Source organism: Haliaeetus albicilla, chromosome 26 (genome assembly GCF_947461875.1).
Source record: "Haliaeetus albicilla chromosome 26, bHalAlb1.1, whole genome shotgun sequence".
In the NCBI taxonomy this organism is placed as follows: domain Eukaryota; kingdom Metazoa; phylum Chordata; class Aves; order Accipitriformes; family Accipitridae; genus Haliaeetus; species Haliaeetus albicilla.
The window spans coordinates 15,569,436-15,587,264 of NC_091508.1; the positions used below are offsets into that span (position 1 = coordinate 15,569,436).

General features: G+C 49.0%; 1 protein-coding gene across 1 annotated transcript in view; it reads right to left on the reverse strand.

The window, feature by feature from the left end:
* The window catches only part of MEGF9 (multiple EGF like domains 9), a 56,493-nt gene that overhangs the window by 25,619 nt on the left and 13,045 nt on the right, over positions 1 to 17,829 (reverse strand). The window contains exon 2 of the mRNA XM_069771828.1: positions 1,421 to 1,622. Coding sequence (XP_069627929.1) covers positions 1,421 to 1,622 — 202 coding nt within the window. The remainder of the gene's footprint in view (positions 1 to 1,420; positions 1,623 to 17,829) is intronic.

The following is a 17,829-nucleotide window of genomic DNA, read 5'->3' on the forward strand; positions in this document are numbered from 1 at the left end:
ATGTGACCAAACTCAGATTTTCTAGTCTGTGGCAAACCCTGATGCTTCCAGGTACATCTTCCCATACAAAAAACAACCACTAAAAAAAAACAAGTGAAAAACTCTACACTCTCCACCCCCAAAAATCAGCTTTTTTACTAAGAAGGTCACTCAAAAGGAATGCTCCAGTTGACTAAAGTTCTGATTTTTCAGAGCTTATGCAAGCAGAAAAATGCAGCATTGAAACAACGAGGAAGGACATCAACAGAGGGTTTGGGTGTTTGGGGAAAAAAAAAAAGTATAAAATAATTACAAAAGCATGTCCCTGCAGAACATGTCGATTCTGACTCAGCCCCAGCCTTGGCAGAAAAGTGCAGGTGTACAGCACACGCTGAGCCTAGACCAAACCCTAAAAGACAACAAGGCTGATGCCAGCGCAAGGCAACCAGTGCAACAGAAGCCCATTGCATCCACACGCAGGTATCGCTTCCCTTGCAGGGCCCTGGAGAAGGGCTGGGGGCTCCAGGAACGCCTTTGCTGCCGACCTTCTGGTGGCAGCAGGAGAAGGGAAACTGGGAAGGCTGGAAGTGGCTGCAGGGTGGTTTGTTGGGGGGTTCTCCTCCAAGAAGATACCGTGCAACTCGCTACCCCGTGAGGACAAGGAGGGGACGCAAAGGGTCAGGCTGCCGCTCACACCATTCTTTGCAGGAATACAGAGACGCCTGCAACTCAGCAACAAATCTCTAATGACTGACGGATCACTGGTTGGAGAAAAAAAGTCATTGCATGCTAGCTTTTAAAAGGCAAGTGAGGTTGGATAAGGTGAAATGAAAAGGAACACATTCATTATACAAGAGCTCAAAGCATCAGCTACGGCGACTTTCTTAACACAGCAAAGGAGAGGAGGTGGCAGGGTTAAACGCCAGGCGAGGCAGGACCCGACACTGCTGTCGGTACTCTGCAAGGACAGAGCACAAAGCTTTGCTTGCCTCTGGTGTAACGAATATCCCTTTGGAAAACAAACCTCTCCAAAGCTCCTCCGCTCCTCTCCCGAGCTCAAGCGTGAAGGCGGTCCTGACCGATAGGGACTAATGGATGCACAAGGCATTAGGAGAGGTTCTGCTTCCATACAACTCAGAAATACAAGTTCATTCCCTTGTGGGCTGCCAGGGCTTTTGCCACAGCTACGGATATTTTTATAATCCAGATCTTGAAAGAGAGGAAAAATATGCTTCATGAATTTTTATAAGGCCAGCTTCCTTCCTGCTTTTTCTTTGCTTTTTTCCTCTTTTTTTTTTTTTTTTTAAATACTAGCACCAGATGACAAGATCCATTCTTGCCTGCCTGATCTGCACCCCAAATCCCCAAATATCCCCAAATCCCAATGCCGCGCACACAACCCCCCACCCCAGGAGGCTCAACGAAACACCGCCTTACTCACTCGTCACACTGGGCGCTGCTGGAGCCGGCGGGGCTGCAGCCGCAGGGACGGCACCGCTGGCTCCTCTGCTCCAGGTAGAAGCCCTGGGCGCAGGTCTCGCACCGCAGCCCTGCGTAGCCTTCGAGGCAGGGGCACTGCCCCGTCGTCCCGTTGCATTCGGTCGCGCTGGCGCTCCCCACGGCGCTGCAGTTGCATAGGTCTCCTGCAAGGAGAAAGAGAAGATGAAACCCATGTGCTGGGGGCAACGGTGCCCAGCAAGACCCCCAGTGGGGTCGGCGTCACTGTCAGCACAGCTGCCCTCCCTGTGCTTACCCCAAGTTGGAATCGTCGTCGCTGTAAGGATGGTATTTGCTTTAAAATGTTGAGAAGGTTAAAAAAAATTAAAAAAAAATGTTGGGAACACCTTGGGGTTTGAACCCACACGGTTCATGTTTTAAATCTCTCCAAAAGAGAGCTAGAAGACTACGGGTATAACTACTTAAATACATATATATGTAGCTGTATATAACGTCTATATGTATATACACACACACGCAGACTCATGGTTGTCTGGTTGCGTTACTCCAAGAGCCGACAAGTGCTAGCTGTTGTAATATTAGGATAAAGTCAGCAACAGGTGGCAAAATCACTAATTATAAGATCCTCCATTTCACGTTACTGGAACACCCCTGATTTACCAACAGGCTGGTCCTTACGACACAGGACATACACACCACACCTACACGATGAACTGGCACCAGCATCTCCCACTCCTGGAGAAGGGATACAGAACCCCCAACCAGGAGCCGGGGGAACAGAGGAGCTCCAGGTATTTGAGCCGATGGCACAGGTCCCCACTGCAGCAGCCCAAGCTCCCCTGAAAATCTGCCCTCAAGAAAGCACTGAGCACATGAAAACAGCTTTAAAAATTGGGGTGGTGGAGCTGAGGCAGGACAGAGACCTTCTGGCTGCTGCCCTTCACCACCTAAACCACGATGGGCCACCTTCAGCCCTGTAGTTAGCAGGGATGGCTCTGGGGACCCACACGTGTGCTTCGGGAACACTCCTTATTTACAGGGGTAATGGAAACCATACACCGAGCAGACGCTTTTTTTAGAGGGAAGCAAATCTTTTGATCAAGTGATGAATTCCCAGTCCCCCCACACATTATTTCTCATAATACTTTAAAGCACCAAACGCACTGAAGAGAACAACCTCTCCCCGGCAATTTGTTTCTGCCAAGAGCTTTATCTCCATTCCTTCATTGCAAAATATTTAGTGCCTTAATAATTTAAAGTCCTTTTCTGCCAAGAGTGAATTATAAACAAGGATTATCTGCAGAAATAGTGCACAAAGCATCAGGGGCTTTACGCAACCGCTGGTATTTGTTATTCCCTGAGAAAAGCCAGTATTGAAGGCACTTCACAGAGAGAGGAGAGGCCAGGTCTCCATCCCAAGAAAACTTGACTTAAACAAAGCTCAAATCATGTCAACAAGACCCAACACTAATGCTCTGTCAGCACAAGTATTTCAGATTATTTAACATTTATATTGCACACTTGTGCCCCAACCCAATGGAAAGGACGTCAGCAGGTGCCTGGATCAAACGACACTTACAACCCAGTGACTGTATAAAGATTCATTTATGAATACGTAAGTAAGGTGCTGAAATCGGACCACACTGAAGACCTCAGAGTATCTTTGGAAACACAAGCCATAAGTTCTCCCGCACCACAGCAGCACTGTAAAAGCTCCCCAATGTCCGTCCTTCCTGGGGAGCAGCCCTCGCCCTGGGCACATTCGCCGGTGGGCTGCCGCAGAATGAGAAGGCAGGCTATAAAGCAGTTTGCTGAACACATTAAAGGAACATAAAAACACAACTACAGGTTGACTTTTCTAGGAACACTAGAACCCAAGTGGGAGGAAAGATCCCCCTCTCCCCAAAAAGGGACCATGCAGAAGCCACAAGACGTCTCTAACCAACAGACAGCCAGGCTGCAGCACCTGGCTGTTAAATGACCCCGGTGCTTTTACTTTTCACCTGTTTTCTTCCAACACACAAAGAAATACGAGTTATTTAGCTTTGTTACTTTATCAATACACGCACAGTATCCCCATCGAAGTAATTTTGTACCTACACGCTTGTGAAATTGCACCTAAATTTTCTTCAGTCTAAACTAGCAAATAGGACAAACACCTCAAGATCTGCAATTATCCACTTCAGCAGCCACTTCACATAATGAACCAAATTCCCATCTCAATTATCCAAGCAGAATCTTATCGATTTGGGCACTTGGGCTTCTCCCAGCTAATGGGAGCCACAAAAACTTGTTGAGCAAAAGCACTTTGGAGTTTGTCAAACACGCATCAAAACAAATTTACTTTTTAAAGTTCATTCCATGCAGTGCCTTTAGATCTGCTAGACTTGATTAAGAAAAGAAAACAAGCACTATATCAGTTCTAATGGCTATATGAGGTGCTGAGAGGGCAGGTCCAGCACAGCAGCAATGAGCTGCTCCACGTGGAGACCACCCTCGTCCTGCAGGAGCATCGCAGCCAGAACCACCACCGGCTGCACGCCAAGTCCATCCCGATGCTCCAGCAGCACCAGCTGAGAGCTGAACTTCTCAGCTGGAAAGCGACGGGTGCTACAAGTCAAATTCCCATTCGAAATGCTGCCATCCTGCTGGCACGTGTGCGATAGGAAAGAGTTCCTCCGTGCTGCTGCGGACCATCCGTAAGCACTGCCCTGCTCCCGCCCTCTCCATCCAGCAAACCAGCCCTGATGGACATGGCTCGCCAGGAGCCATCGGAGCCTAAAAGGACACACGGGCACAGCCAATACCTGGGCACATCGCTGTGAAAATTAAATAGCCTCATCCACTGTGAGAGGCTGAAAAGCCCTTAGTGAGACAGGGCTGTGCTGTAGCAGCTTTATGAATTTGGTTTTGTGGCCATGCTTGCGCTAGGGGAAAAAGGATGGCTGTCCCCAAATATATTATACTGACAGGAGCGGGGAGAACTGACAATGACAGCATATTACCTTCCAAGAAAATCAGCCACAGCAAAAAAGGGAAAACCAGAAGTCAGAGAAGAGAGGCTGCATATATTGGCAAGTGCCTCACGTTTCTTTTGCCCTTTATCAAAGGACCTCAATCATCCATCAAAAGGGTCCAGCCATCGCCAAACCATGGTACAACTCACTGGGAATGTCATCGCTACTTACAGGAGCCCCACACATGCCGGGAGGCAGTGGGAGGCGAAGGCAGGATCCAGCCAGGCCCCGCTGCCTTATCTGAAGGATGCAAACACAAACAGCCTTGCTGGAAAAAGCAGCTGACTTTGGGTTGATCTTGGCAATGGCACCAGCTACCAAACTGGGTTTTCTTTCCAACGGCAGGGCTGTTTGTGTGCTGAGATGCTTTTGGAAAGACGTATGCTTTCCAAAAACACACACAGACACTTGCTGATGCCTTTTTCCCCACACACACACAGGTCTTTGCCTATCAAAATTGCACAAAGTCGGGTCAAAACCTGGAGGCAGCTCAGCCTCAGCAGCCGAACTCAATGGCAACGCAGACGCACCGGCTCTGCATATGCCAGTTCCCCGGGAGAGTGAAAAATGCTGCAATAATCCAAAATAACACAGGCAAAAAGCAGCTTTTTGTTCACAGGCTGGTGGAGCGCCGGCTCCAGCTGCCTTGGCAGCGACGGGGGAGGCTGGTTCTGCTGCCGGTGGGGGTGCGGAGCTGAGCCCGTCTGCTGCAGATCCTGCGAAGTCACCCCCGAGTGCATGATAAGGCACAACGGGGCAGACACAGAAGACATCTCCCAAAAGGGTCACTTCCTTGCGGGCCCTGCCTCCCCCAAACCACCCCAGGGATTTTTTTGGGGGGCAGACAGTGGCCCACTTCAGGGGAGCAGCATCACATGCGGTCCCCTCCTACCCACCCTTATTGCACCCAGCTCGGCTCGCGCATCCGCCTGGCTGATACAAAACCCAAAAATGCCCTAAAGCCCCTTTGGTTGGGCAGCGGAGGAGAACCAGAGAGCAGCATTAAAATCCATTGCCTAGCACGGCGTCAAGGTTTGACATGATGATGTACCAGACTATGAAAACCCGAGGCTTAATTTAAAAGACACTTTGTTGTCCCGATTGCAGCCGGGTTCAAGAAGGCAAGAAGGTCCACAGCTAGAATAAGAAAGCAATGGCAAACATCTACCTTCGACTCTAGGAACACAGCAAAGATGATGAACACTGCGGAAGATGATTACGGAACATAATCCTGGCTCCCGGCCAGAGCCTGGGTTTTTGGAGCCTTTATTCAGTTTTCTCAAGCAAATGTTTTGCTTTTTGAAGGTAACCTTCAAAAACACCTTACCAAGAGCTTTTGCAAACACAAAGGAATGAACACGGGTGGATGAACCCCAGAACTGCCCCACAGTTGGAGGTATTGCATTGAGGTTGGGATAACACCATCGGCAACAGGAGCCAAGGGCAAAGAGCTCTCAGGGATGGGGCACTGGTCCAAGCTCTGACTCCCGGCTCTCCCTGACTTGCTATAGACACTCACCCTTGCTCTGCCTCAGTTTCCCCATCTGCAGGGTGTTCACCCGCCCCCGAGGTCCTCCGAGCCCTGCTCATCTCTGCCTCTGTTTGCCATTTCTAACATCAAGGTTTCCCTTCCTTCCCCGTAAAGCACCATGCAACAGCTCAAAGCACTTGCCTATCAGCAATAAAACCCACCGCCTTTGCTCATGAAGGTGTTGTTGACAGGCTTTAATTAATTAACAGCCCGATGACTTTTTGAGATCCCAGAATAGAGGCACTATAAAATTGTGTATCACTGCCACATGTTACTCCTTCAAGCAAAAAAACCCAAACACCGCTCCCTTCATGAGCAGCATTTTAACCTTTACTTTGCATTGCTTACAGGCAGGCAGAATAAAAGGTTTACAGTTTGCTACAGCAAAGGACATGCTGCTATGTCACTGCACACAGATTTAATATGCAAGATTTTATTTCAGTTAGCTGCCACCCTGAATTGATTGATGCTTATGCAAAACTCATATGTCACTGATAAACTGGAGAATAGTTATTTCTGGTTTTTATTGTATTGGATACACGCCATGGCGGTAAGCAGCACCAACACAACCAAGAATGTGCCAGGTTTGCAGGACCCGGGGAGCGCGGTGCCCTGTGACTCCTCGGTAGAGCCACCGGCTCCCCGAGCTCCGCAGTGCTCAGCTCCAGCCCCTCCAGCCCACATCCCCCGGTGGGGATCTCACCCTCCACATCCCACCCCAGTGCAAAGCCCTACCCTGCAAACCCCAGTGACGTCCCAGCCTGAGCCAGCTCTGGCGTGACACCGCATCCCTTCATCTCCCATCCCCTCCTAGTACTTAAGCAGGGCTCATTCTGGTGTAAAAATAATTTCTTGAACGTGCAGTTTTTTGAGTCTGCGCAGGTATTTTAAGCACAATTCTTTCTCCCATCCAAGCCACTTAATGAACGAATAATTTAAAAACAAGTGAAATATTTACAAACGGCAAAGGAATAAAACACTATGAAACACACGAAGATGTCTACGCGAAACCGTATTTGCTGGGGACATCCTGAAACGGTACAAATCCTGAATGAAGTCACCTACTCCCTGGGAGCCAGTATGGAAAATCCAAGATGCACATTTTTTGTTAGAAGAACGCACAGCTGAAAGAGCAAGCTGTGAAGTCCCAGGGATGCTATTTATTGTCCTGCTTCAAAAATATCCCCAGGGAGACAGCCATTTTCTATTCTCTGGACTAAATGAAGGAAAAAAAAAATATATATATATATAACCTGGAGGTGCTGTTAGGTTTTTGGGTGCTAGTACTGCCCTGGCAGTGCCAGGAGCCAGAGATGCGGCCCCAGCGTGGTTTCTGCGGTGCAGTGCTGCAGAGCTGAAGCCAACAGCCTCGTGTGAGCCGCGCAAACACACAGCTCAGCGATAGCCTCACCTCCCAAATGCCCCATCGGGTATCCTGCTGGACTTAAAGCAGCAGTAACTATGCCAGACTTGGGGCATCTCCTGCCATTTGTTGGTAGAGACAAAGCCAGACGTCCTCACCTCCTCCCTCCATCATCTGCACCCCAATTCCTTCCCTTGCACACGAGGCTCAAGGTGAGCAGCCCAAAAGCCCAGCCAGTCCAAGGCTGGAGGCACTCACTTCTTGATTACCAAATGCTTGTAGTCACACTGGGTTTATACCAATGTAATCTCACTTCACACCAGTCTGACCTCCCAAATATTAAACCAGCACTGACTCAGTATCCCACTCATTTGCACAGAGAGGATGAAGCTAGTGTATTCACTGTACACGACAGCATCCCGTCCCTAGAAAGGCTCCATTTTGGTATTAATTTAGCAGTTTCCTCCCTCTCTCCATACTTTATTCCCAAATTCAAGCCCTACCTTCTCTCCCTTCTCCCTCATTTCCCCTTCTCAATCCCTCTCCAGGCACCATTTCTGACAACACAGGAATAAAGGGATCAGGCAGCAGGTTTAAAAATCTATCCAAGGCCATTTCCTTTCCCCTTGTAATTAAATTGTGGAACTTATTGTCAGGGGATGTTCTGAGAGCCAAAAATACCTACGGCTTCAAAGGAGGACTGGATAAGCTCACAGAGGACAGGTCCGCTGGTAGCTGTTAAACACAGGGATCTGGAGGAAGCATCCTGATGGGAAAGTCTCTGAAATGCTGGCTGCAAAAAGTCAGGATTATGTCCTGTCCTCTTGGCATCTTCTTCTGGCCCTTCTTGGATGGGTGAAGCTTTGCTCTGACCCAGCTTTGCCGTTCTGATTTTCTCCCCGTTTCCACTGCTTGGGGACAGCTGCAGCTCCAGTCCTCCCCCCAAACACACAAATCCCCCTTAAACACTTAGACACAGCTATTTATACTGGGAACTTTTTTCCTTATCACAGCCAAAGGCACAGCTGTGCTGCACCACTGCTCTTTCCCTTACCCCCGAGAAGGTATTTCATCCCCTCGGTACGATCCACAAGTGTGCTAAACCTCCCCCAGCAGCTGGACGAAGGTCAGGATGGTGCCGTCCCAGCACGGGATACAGGATAATGAGAGCATCTGTGAGCCTCATCGCAAGCTGCCGTCTGTTAAAAGAGAAGGTCCTATTTTACCCAGCCCTTGTAAAACAATTTACTGAGTTCCAGCCCATCCCTTCCACATCTCTGATGCCACCATCTCAGTGTGGTCGAGCCTTGCCCTGGACTGGTGTTTGCATTCAACTCCATTGCTCCTCACTTGGGTACCTGGGTGCAATGAAGCTGACGCCATGAACGCAGAAGCTGTTACCACAGTGTAAGGATGCTTTTGCCTCCAACCATTGCAGGCAGCGTGCCTTCACCCCATGGCTTGCAGCAGATCTGAAGGGGTACAGGCTGGTTAAGCTCTCCTGCAGGGAGCTGAGGAACATCTGCCATGGGCTAAGAGCTCCTGCAAGAACAGGATCAGAGATGAGCTCATGCACTGTAACTTCTTAAAGAGAGATGTGCTGCCAAGTCCTAGGGTTCATTCTCATCTAGACAGCACTCAGCACAACATAATAGTCAACTCTTGCATTATGAAGGTGCATTAAAGTACTCAGACCTGTAATTCACTCTCACTTCAGGCTACAATGCAAAGCCAAAGTGGTAGGAAGAGGATCTCTGCCTACCCCAAAAAAATTTTTATATACATATAGAAGTGTCTTCTATTATTTTGCACTCATTTTGTTACTGAGTGCATCAAATTCAGGGCACTTAAGGACTCCATCAAGCTCTCAGCGCTGCAAAGTTGGGCGTGCTGCTGGTGAAAAGAACAGCATCATTCACATTAATGCTGTTAAAGAGATTTACACGAGTCACTTGTGTTGTTCCATAAAAGGATTGTATGGGTCAACAGGGGGGAAAAGACAAGGATTTCTCAATGTTTATACATCACTTGTAATATCATTAAAAGATTAAACTTACTTGTTGAGGAAAATTCAATCAGAGTAAATATCTCTTATCACTTGGAAAGAAGCACAAAGCCAAGGTCCCAACTCTGGGGGTCACCAGCAGCCACACAAGCATTTTTCATCAGCGTGAAGCAGGCAGACTTAGGGTTTCAGCCAAACTCTAGCTCAGCCCAGACCATGTCACCCCTCTGCCTTTTCTTTGCATTTTCAAAGGGATGCAGCATCGCTCCCCACTTCGGTTCACAGCCCTCCTGCCCCACCAGCCGTGAGCAAAGCCATCGCTCCTCTCCTTCAGCTAACCCCCAGCCAGGACTCCTAGACCTTAAACAAATGTAAAGGCTGGTTACTCCTGGGATTAGTTATTTTTATTCCTTCCCTGCACCTGCAATCGAGCATACAGGCATTTTGTTTCTGAGGAGTTCTTGAAAGCTCCTTTGTGCAATGCAAGCACCAAGCAATTTTGTTGCTTTCCCTTCCTTTTTGATGCTAAACAAGTTAGCAACCTGCGCAGCAAGCTTTGAACCGGCTCATTCTCCAGTAAACGTGCATCAAAGAAGTCAGACTCACAGGTGTAAAGCTGTCTTGGGAGACTAAAGGATCAAACCCTGTAAATGTAAGCAAAAAAAAAAAAAAAAAGTAAAATATGGATTCTCATTAACCTCATACTCCTCCTGCACTGGGAGATCCCCAGCGCATGGCACCACCGGGGCTGACAGCAGGGTAAAATACCCGAGAAGCTCCCACCAACAAGACAAGATGTCAGGAGAAGCAGGAGTGGTCCAGCAGTTATTAAGAACCAGGTTATAATGCTGCGCAGGAGGGATTACACTGCTGTAGCTAAAGAATTATTCCCATATGCAGACAAACCCTCTGGGTCTCTTACTAAGCAGACTGCATATAAAGAAGAATGTGGCCCTAAAACGTTTAGGATACGAGAAGCTACAGTAGCTCCAAATAGACCAAATAAATGCTTGAGGATTAAAATCTCAACAGTTAAAAAAAGGATCCAAGCCTTTTAATTAATTTGAAAATAGTTTTGTTGGCATTTTACTTTAGTTGGTTAGATTTTCCCACTAATATTTCCACAGATGTCTGCAACCATATAAATAGTCCATGTTTCTGTTTGAAAATCTCTGTATTTTTTACCACCCAGCGTGTGACACAGCCAGCCCAACTTGAGTCTTAGAGATAAACAGGATGAAATGTAACTTTGGCAAACACCTCTGCGACAGCACGCAGCAACCCTGGCAGCTCATACCCTCCTTGCAGACAAACTTTCTGCAGCACCTCTCAGGAAGTTTAATTGTTTTGTCAGCAAAATGCTTTAGTTTGAAGATCAAGGCACCTCACATGGGACGGGGCTGGGAATTTATTAGCAGACTTCAATTTTAGTATCTATCGACCATGTCCTAGCAGAGAAAGGGATTAAAAAAAGGCTGCATGAATAATATGAACTATAATCATCTGTTGACGTCTCCATGTGCTCAAATCCCTGCAAAAAGTAATTAAAATCACAAACTTTGCTCAGTGCTTTGGGGAATTGCAGCTAATGAACGAACGCGTTAATTTATACAGGAGCTTTAAAGGCGCTATGGAGAAAAAACCCTGAGCAAGAATCGTCTTTTCAACCGTTTGCATTTGGGCTATAAAGTTGTATTGCATGAATAACCAGCAAGAAAACAGGGGTTAGAAGATGCGTTGGAGGATGAGCTCGGATGACCCCCCCTTTTATCATTCCCCCACCCTTCCCAGCGAGGCTCCCAGCACACAGCCAGGGCTGGTACTTGCCTGGGCGAGGGAAGGGGTCGGGTTTTAGCCCGGGCTGGCTCCTCCAGTCCAGCTCCAGGCTCCTGCATGGGCTTGCACATATGTGAAGACTCAAGTTACTTTGCCTTCACTGCGGCTGCTTTCCTATTTAAGAAACATGATTGCAATGCAGGCACCCCCCCCCAGAATGGACCCTGCATTAATAAGATACGATGGGGAAACTCTACCCTTGCCACTCAGCAGTCAGGGAAGCCACAGGTCTGCAATGTCATCCAGGTGAGCATCGCCCAAGCCACCAAACCCACCCATCTGGAGACGACAGCAATGACCACCCCTCGTTTTGGGGGATTTGTTCCCTCTTGTACAATCGAGAGAAATGGGGGAGCCAGGTCCTCCCGGTCACTGACCCTGCTCTGCAGGGGACCCCCAGGATCGATCACCCTGTCGAGAAGTCCCTCACTCCTTAATTTTTGGCCCAGGCATAGCTGGAGCAAGAGAAGGGGCTTCCCCCAGGTATGTCTGCATTTCAAGCAGAGCAGCAATGCACAAGCTGAGACACTACCGTGACATTAGATCTTAAAACAGAAGGCCAGTAAGGCTTTTTTAAGCCTGTAACTTTCCATATTAAAAGAATTAATCTCTTTTCTTTCCCTCAACACTGGTATAAATCGTTTAAAGCCCCACATAGTGCTCGTGCTGAGATAAAATGGGCAGGTGACACCAGCCCAGGTGTAGAGCCGTGCAGAAGGAGGTTCACCCCAGTCCCAGGGACATACCCGATTCCTTCTTCAGTTTTCAAAAGCCAGAAATTTTTAGATGCTTCTCTGCAGTGAATGTCTAAACCTTTCAAGAGCTGCCTCCATACAGCCCCAAGATGTGCTGATGTGCCATGACGTCCCAGGGGAGAAATGCCACATCACCGTAAGTTAAGCAAAGAAAAGGATTCGTGCATCCTTCTCGCTCAACAACAAGCTGCAGACTCCTCTGGGTGACATCTCAGGGAGGGCACGGTAAAGCCTTTTGTTTAAATAACAGTCGGGTTTGCTGCTCAGACTTGTTGCAGTAGAGATAAGCAAAACTTTCTGTTCCTGATGCACTTGACAGCATCCACTTGCGCAGCTGCGGTCGGAGGCAGCGCCTGTCAAACAGACACAGATCTTCCTTCGCAATCGCCTGGCTGAGAGCAGATGCTCCAGGACAGCCTTGCTTGCATGGTCACCCTCCTCCTCCTCCCCAGATAAGCTGTTGCAGATGTCTCTCCTGAGCAATTCGCACCCCAACGGCATCAGCTCTCCCCCCAACACCTTCTGCAGGCTCCCAAGGTCAGGCAGCAGTAACAGCCAGGTGTGGAGATGAAGACCTCCCCTCTGCCCCCTTTCCTAGGGATTTGCTGACCCAACCCATGGGTGCTGGTCAGGCTCGCACCCCCCTAAAAAGGGATAACAACAACAAGGTGCTACACTGGGGCAACTGGGTGGCTCCTCCAGCATTGCAGCTGGTGCTGCTGGAAGGCGAGCAGTGTGGGATAAAGCAGCTGAACAAGGCAAAGCTAACTGGACAGAAATACAAAAGCAGAGAGCGGGATATAAAATGCAAAAGCCAGCAGGCTGGCAGGAGCGGGGGGGGAAGGGAAACCAGTTCTGCAACACTCATCTTCCACCAGTACAAAGACAACTCTGCATGAAACCATCTGATCGCTGCCCGGCCAAATATGCCAGAAAGCTCAGCTCAGCGTTTGGCACGCCATGTTAGCCCTCGCACCCAGCGACACTAACTGCTGAAACAGCAGGAACCCTCCAACCCTGCTGAAAGCCCCACGACGCTGTCGGGTCTGTATGGGAGAGCTTCGTCCTCCAGCCACCTTCTTCTGACGTTAATTTGTTGTGACCAATTCAGACGCTGTTGATGCTGGTACAAACTGGTACAAAACACTCAGGTGGCCTCGGCCGAGGCTCCCGAGGGCTCTGCGTTATTAAAAGCATCTTAAGTTCCCATCCATCAGCTGCCCACCCAGGATGGTGGGTGCAGCCACTGGCCTCATCCCACAGCACCATATGAGTCTCCTGCCAAGAAGCAGGGGCCTCCAGCAGAGACGGAGAAGGGGCAGTGGGAACTTCTTAAACCATCACAGCTGGTCTTGCTCTAGATGACTCCAATAGAGGAGAGGACTTTCTTACTGCCAACAGCCAGCAATGAAGGTAAACCTTCATGCAAGAGCCACACAGGACCCAGAATACCTGAGTTTTGACCATTTGAGCAACAATATAGAAAATTTGAAGGCTGCATTCTCTGTCTTAGCTCCTTTATGTCACATCAAGGCTTGCCCGCCAGCCATGGTCCAGAGATGATGCCAGTGCAGGGGTGAAGAGCCCAGTCCATGGGCTCACACCACAGGCTGCCGGCTCGCTCCTCCGCCCCAACTGCTCCGAGATAACGACCGACATCTCAACAGACCAGCTCATCACCAGCGGCTTCTCCCAGCTCTCCCGGCACAGCAGCCGCTCACCACGCCATGGCTGCCACCACCCACAGAAACCCCACCGACGACTGCAAAACAAGGCTGCCCTTGCCCAGTTGGACCTGGGGTGGCACCTGACAAATTCATAGAAGATGCAGCATTTGGTTATTTTGATTTTTTTTTTTTTTAAAAGCAGCTACCACTGCAAAAAAGGTAGCTCCACACAACAGCAGCACTGCAGCTAGATGAGCCACGCTCACAGTCAGTCCTTTTCCCTGCACACCACCACACCAACACAAGCACCCCACTCCTGTGAGGCTGGCACACAACTCCTGGCCTGACTTTATCACCTTCCTTCCCTTCATGTTACCAGCTCTGACCATCACCCGGTGAATATCAAGACACATGAAGGCAGCACCCCACTGGCAGGAGAGCTGCGTGCTGGGAAGTTAAACAATACAAGTGATTTCTCCTTGCTTGAATTGACAAATAAAAACTTCCTTGCAAGGAATTCCACTAAGATGCAGATTACAGCCACTAGATACCTTAAATACATAGCAATTAAGGAAGGAATCAGCAGAGACCTGCACTCTCTGTGCCTCCATTACTAAGACGGTTACAAACTGCAAGTCAGGAAGGGCAAACCTTCTTCAACCCCAAAACCCCAGGTGAAGCATAGAGCACGACTCCTTTGCTCCACTAACAAAGCCGGGGCTTGCCTCCCCCTCTTTATCCAAGAGCTTTTTTGCACAAACGAAGTAGTTGTTGCTTGTTCATCCCATCCCGGGCTGCCTGCGCTGCCAGGGCTCCACTCCTGGGAAGCTGCACAGGCTGCAAAGCAGGGACTTTGTCCAGCTTGCAAGGAACTAACCTGTCCAGCCTCAGGAGCTGCCTCCTGCCTGAACATCTGACACAATTAAGTTACTTAAAACCAAAATACATTGCTGCAAGGCATGCAGCCTTCCAGAGCCTTTTCCCCTCTGGACCTGCCTGCTGACAGTCCCTGCAGATGCAATAATTCCTCTTGTCCTGAGTCACCGCAATTAACTCCTCATGCTCTCAGTGTCAAATTCAGCTTCAGCAGGAATAGATGCAACCTCCAAGCTCCTCCTTCCAGACCACCCTGGACCCAGCTCAGTGCCGAGCACCCGCTGAACTACTCACCCATGAGCTACATGGGGGCAGACGAGCGGCGTTTGCTGTCCCGAGCCATCGCTGCCCTGGGTCTGTGGGTGTGCTCACGCTGCCTTTAAGAAGAAAAGGGAACAGGCAAGTTCAGGCTGCTGTAAAGCCATTTTTTGCTTAGTACAGAAATCATAGAACAGGTGATAACACATCTGCTTCAGCACCATCAGCTGCTGCAGCTGAAATCTGTGCCCAAGGGAGGTGAGCTGCTGGGGACCGTGACAGCCTACATCCCTCCACGTAGGTACATCACAGTACGAGCTGCAGAACTTGGAAGTTTCCTGGTGAGGTGGCAAACACACATGGCTGATCTCACTGCAAAATACATCTTTTTTTTGGTAGCAAAGACATAACCCAATTTCTTCACACCAGGTGTAGCCATGGTGTAACTGGGTGCTCCCTAGAGGTACAGAGGGAGCTGCAGCTTTCCCTCACCACTGACACTGGGCAGTTACCAAAGCTCGGTCCGACATAGGATGGATGTGCTAAGAAGCCATCCTTCCTCTCTCTCTTCATTTAAAGCAGTCACTCTTACACTGGGAGGGAAGACAGAACAAAAGCGTGGAGATGCTAACAGCAATGGCACAGGTGTGCTATCAATCCATAATTCAATATGAAAATGCCGGGAACAGTGTCCTCCCCCAGCAAGGTGTTGGCAAGAGGCAGAGGAGCGCTCTGCATCTCCTGGAAGCAGCAGATGCTCCCTCGGACGGCTGCCACAGCCACCCGGCCGGCTTTGGGGCATGCACGACCTCTGGAGAAGGTCTTCACCTTTTGGAGCAGCACAAGTATCATGCCCAGGTTTCTCTCTCAGCAAGCAGGAGTGCTTTTTAAACTGCTCTAATAATTCCCCAAGATGAGAGATGCATTCAAAGGGAGACTTCGGACATCCACAAGAAGTGGAAGATGGACCAAGGGGGTTCACGCTGCTGCAAGACAAGAAGCAAGGTCAGACCCCGAGCCCCACCTTGGGGCAGCACCCACTCCTCCAACACACCCCACGGACCGCAGGACGAGGCAGATGTGTGTCCCGCCGTGTTACCCGATAATCCCCCGTCTGCACCAGCGCTTCCATGCTGGACCACAACAGCCCCTGTCCGCCTGGCACCCAGCTTCTCCAGAGCAGACCTCCCTGCCGTGGCAGTTACGATGAACAAAAGGTCACAACGATGGGAGCAACTCTCTTTAAATCCTTTCCAGACAAAATTGCTGAAGGGGCTCACGCACGTCTTCTCCGCTGTTTTAGCATGAAGCGATGCTCTCCGCAGACACAGGGCAGGGAACCACTGCGCACAGCTCTGCATGCAGGCAGCAAGAGGCGTTTTTACGACTTTTTTTGCTTTTTAAGGAGGGAGAGGGCAGGCCTGCTTTGGAGGGTTTTAGGCTATTTTATGTTTAAGCCTGTGGAAAAAATCTGGAATGAAAACTTTCATCAGTAACTCCAGCAGGTGCCCAGGACAGTTCCTTTTAAGATTCAGCTCCTCCACCGGAGGAGCAAAGGGACAGACCCGTTAACAAAGGCTTCTTTTATCCACGATGTTAATAAACACTTACTGAAAGTATTAATCAAAAGAAGCTTTACAGAGCCTGAGCTCAGACTCCCGTCCATCTCAGCTCATTGCTCTTCACTTGGAGATCAAGTGAAGCCCCAACATCACAGGATTCATTCCCAGTACACTTTCCTAAGTTTTTTCCTACTCTAAACAAACATATTTAAATGCAGACTTTTATTCATCACAAACAACAAAGTATTTTTCTTTCTCTCTCATTCACTTTAAAGGCTGTGCAGAGGAAGGGAAAGGGGACTGGAAGTGAAGAAAAACTTTTGACAGTATGCAGCCAGCAAGTCCCGGTTCTCTCATTGCTCCCAAGCTTGGTTCCAAGTTTAATAAAGGTGTTTTGTCTCCTTGCTTAATAAGTGGAATTACCATAGCAGAAACTCCAGCGGGGGAGAGGGATAGCACGAAGCATGAGTAATCACAACTGGTTTCGGGCAGGTTTTGCCATTTGGGTCCTGTTTCAAGGTTATGATGACATAGTGCTACAGGCTAATTTGGAGTTACCGTAACTCTTGCCAGACAAGGAGTTGTAAGTTATAATGTGCTGCAAGCAGGGAGAGATGCTGGGATAGAGCAAGGAAAATGCCTTCCAAGCTGGGAAGAGAGGTTTCCTGCTCCATAGGTATTATTCCCTTATTTTATAATGCAGCCTTGTGCTTGCCCTGCTACACTTTGCACGGGGCATGGTGATGCATTTACCTCCAGCTCGCATTGGGTGGCTTTAATTCCCCCTTTGAGAACTTGTTTCACCTTTGCTTTCATCCAGCACCAGCCGAACTGGGTTGTAGATACTGCAACGAGACAAAATTTGCTGGCAAATCCATGGAAGAGAAGTTGAGCTTTCAAAGAGGGAACTGATACGGGCCAGGGCACGTCATGGAAAAAGACACCTGGACAGAGAAACCTGTCACTTATCACTGGAAATGCAGAACTGCAGCAGATCAGCTATCATCTGCTGGGGACCTGCTGAGCAGGAGCAGACAGCAGCAGGGGACATCTCGGTGCATCTAAGGTGTACTCCAAACCTTTCTCCATCAACTGCAGCGATGGCATAAATTTAGAGCGCATAAATTCTACCCATGCACACAGAACAGGGGCAGAGTCCACGTTTCCAAGGGCAGCTGCCAGTCCCAGCCTCCCGCTCACCTTTGCTTTAAACCCCTGAGCCCTGCAGCACGTTAATGACTTTAATCAGGGCTGCACATCGGCTTTTAATTTCTCCCTCCTTAGTCATCATGCTGCTGCCGACACTGAAGCTCCATCCAGTCCTGGCTCCTACCTCAGCCACGAGGTATTATCTGTATTTATTTCTAGCAATAGCTCACCTTCAAAAGGAAAATGTTTCCATTAAACAGCACAAGTTCAGCAACCACAAATAAACAATAACTTAAAGTCTAAGCCAATTCTGAAACCTCCACAATAAATACCAGGCCATCCAGTGGAGTACAACAGGTAACAGCCCTGTCCC